The sequence below is a fragment of the Mandrillus leucophaeus genome, unplaced genomic scaffold (genome assembly GCF_000951045.1).
Source record: "Mandrillus leucophaeus isolate KB7577 unplaced genomic scaffold, Mleu.le_1.0 Scaffold240, whole genome shotgun sequence".
In the NCBI taxonomy this organism is placed as follows: Eukaryota; Metazoa; Chordata; class Mammalia; order Primates; family Cercopithecidae; genus Mandrillus; species Mandrillus leucophaeus.
The window spans coordinates 1,911,240-1,913,225 of record NW_012102477.1 but is presented as its reverse complement, the minus strand read 5'-3'; the positions used below and the strand labels follow the sequence as shown (position 1 = coordinate 1,913,225).

Sequence of the window (1,986 nt, the reverse complement as noted above, 5' to 3'; positions counted from 1 at the left end):
CTTCCCGGTCTCTCCCAGCTCAGCAGCAGACACCGCTGTGCACTAGGCTTGAGGGCCAACTCCCCGGAGCTGCCCCTGACTCCATTCTCTTGACCAGTCTGTTGAAAACACCTCGACCACTGCCCCTGCCCCTGCTCTCCTGCCTGTTCTCCCGCCTGGCCTGGGAGCAGCCAGAGCAAACCCCACATTCCCCGCCACAAAGAGAAGGAAGTCCAGAGTCAGTGCCAGGCTGCCAGGGCTCAGGGGCCCAGCCCATCACAGCCTTTCATGCCCCCACCCCCACCCACTCCTGCCCAGGAGTTTAAAGAGCCCCACACTGCCGCCAGCCCTAAGACTCCTGGCAGCACATCTTGCTGCCGGGAAGCCTCTGACACGGACAGTCTGTGCAAATCCAGCTCCTCCACCAACATCGAAGCTTCTCGAGGGCAGAGACGTCCCCCGGCATACCAGCACATCCCCATCACCCATCAACCTGCACTTGGCAAGCGCCTCCCAACAAAGAGAGCACACACACTCCGCCGGCAGCCGAAGGAGCTGCAGGACGGTGCGAAGAGTGGGAGCAGGCCAGAGCAAAGCTCTAACACAGAAGAGCCGGGTGCTCGGGAGAGACAGGGAGGACAGGTGGGAGGACTCAGGCCCCTCTCCAGGCAGGATGGGGAGGCCACGACACTTGGGCCAGCTTGGAGGGTGGCAGGGGAGGAAAAGAGCAGATGCAGACTGCACCTGCTGGAGGCGAGGACAGTGTGGCCAGCCCAGCCACTGGCAGGCCCACGGGTGAGCTGGATGGGGAAGAGGTGGGGCCCACCCCAACTTCCACCGGGCCTTGCCTCCCAGATTCCTGAGCCAAGGTTTAAAAACACAAAAGATGGCGCTCTAGGGGAGCAAGGGACACCGACCAAGCAGGCCGCAGCAGAGGGGACTGTGCTGGAGCCGCATCAACGGCTTCTCTGGGAGGTAACGTCCCTGTGGAGACTCACAGCCACACCCTGGCGCTGCCTCGGCTGCCTCCCTGAATGTCAGTGGCCTGAGGGACCCCACTCGGCAGGGAGCGGGGGCTGCTCGTGGGAACACACAGGGTCTGATTCCGAGAGAGGGGTGACTGGTGTGGCTTCAGACGGCACCAACCACGCAAAGGATACACAGCTTCTCGTCGTCCTGAAACGTGAAGTAAAGCTTAACAAAGAAGGGGTGATCCAGGCGCGACATGACATCCCGCTCTCTGGTTACATACGGGACTTTGTTCTCTTTTATGATATGTCGCTTCTCCAGAATTTTAACTTCAGGTGAGAGAGAAGTGAGTTACTATCAGAAACAACAAAAAACACTAAAGACGTGACTCACAAAGGTAACTGGTCAAATTAAAGTCTTTCAAACATTGTACATACAAGCCCGGTGGTCTCTAAAGCCGACAGTGTCCTGTACCCTTGAAATCAGCACAGAAACCCTGGCCCTGCCACCCCAGCCCTGCCACCCCGGCTGCCCTGCACGGAGTCGCTGGCCCTGCTCCCAGACGCACAGCTCCCTGCAGCCCATACTCACTCGCATATTCTCTGGAGGTTGCCAGTTCTCGAGCCAGGACAACCTGGTTTGGAAAGAAAAGGAGAAAAAGAGAAAAAGAAACACAATGTAATAACCAGGACACTGGGTCTGACAAGTCCCTCCCTCTGCGCCACACACACGCTTCCTGTCCCCACTGAAGGTTTGAACCTACAGTGAAATATTTTGGGTCTTGTACTGACAAATAGAGCTAAAAGCCAATGCTCGTGTTAATGTGTTCTAATGGCTAACAGAAAACGTATCCATCTCTCCATTGTTTTCGGCGCAACCCAAGTATAAATTCAGGAGCCTCTTCGACTGCCACGCCCTTCGCGAAGAGTAGGAAGACAGTGGTGCCACCACAGTGGTAGGACACAGGGGCTTCTTTGAAAAAAATACGTCCTTCTAGTATACATGCATTGAAAAGCTGCCCTGAATTGTCATTTTTTT

The 1,986-nt window shown here is 56.3% G+C and overlaps 1 protein-coding gene across 1 annotated transcript in view; it reads right to left on the bottom strand.

Annotated features, from left to right (window-relative positions):
* PDPK1 (3-phosphoinositide dependent protein kinase 1) overlaps positions 1–1,986 on the bottom strand; it is a 52,303-nt gene that overhangs the window by 38,307 nt on the left and 12,010 nt on the right. Inside the window, 2 exon segments of the mRNA XM_011982641.1 lie at positions 1,140–1,277; positions 1,540–1,582. Coding sequence (XP_011838031.1) covers positions 1,140–1,277; positions 1,540–1,582 — 181 coding nt within the window.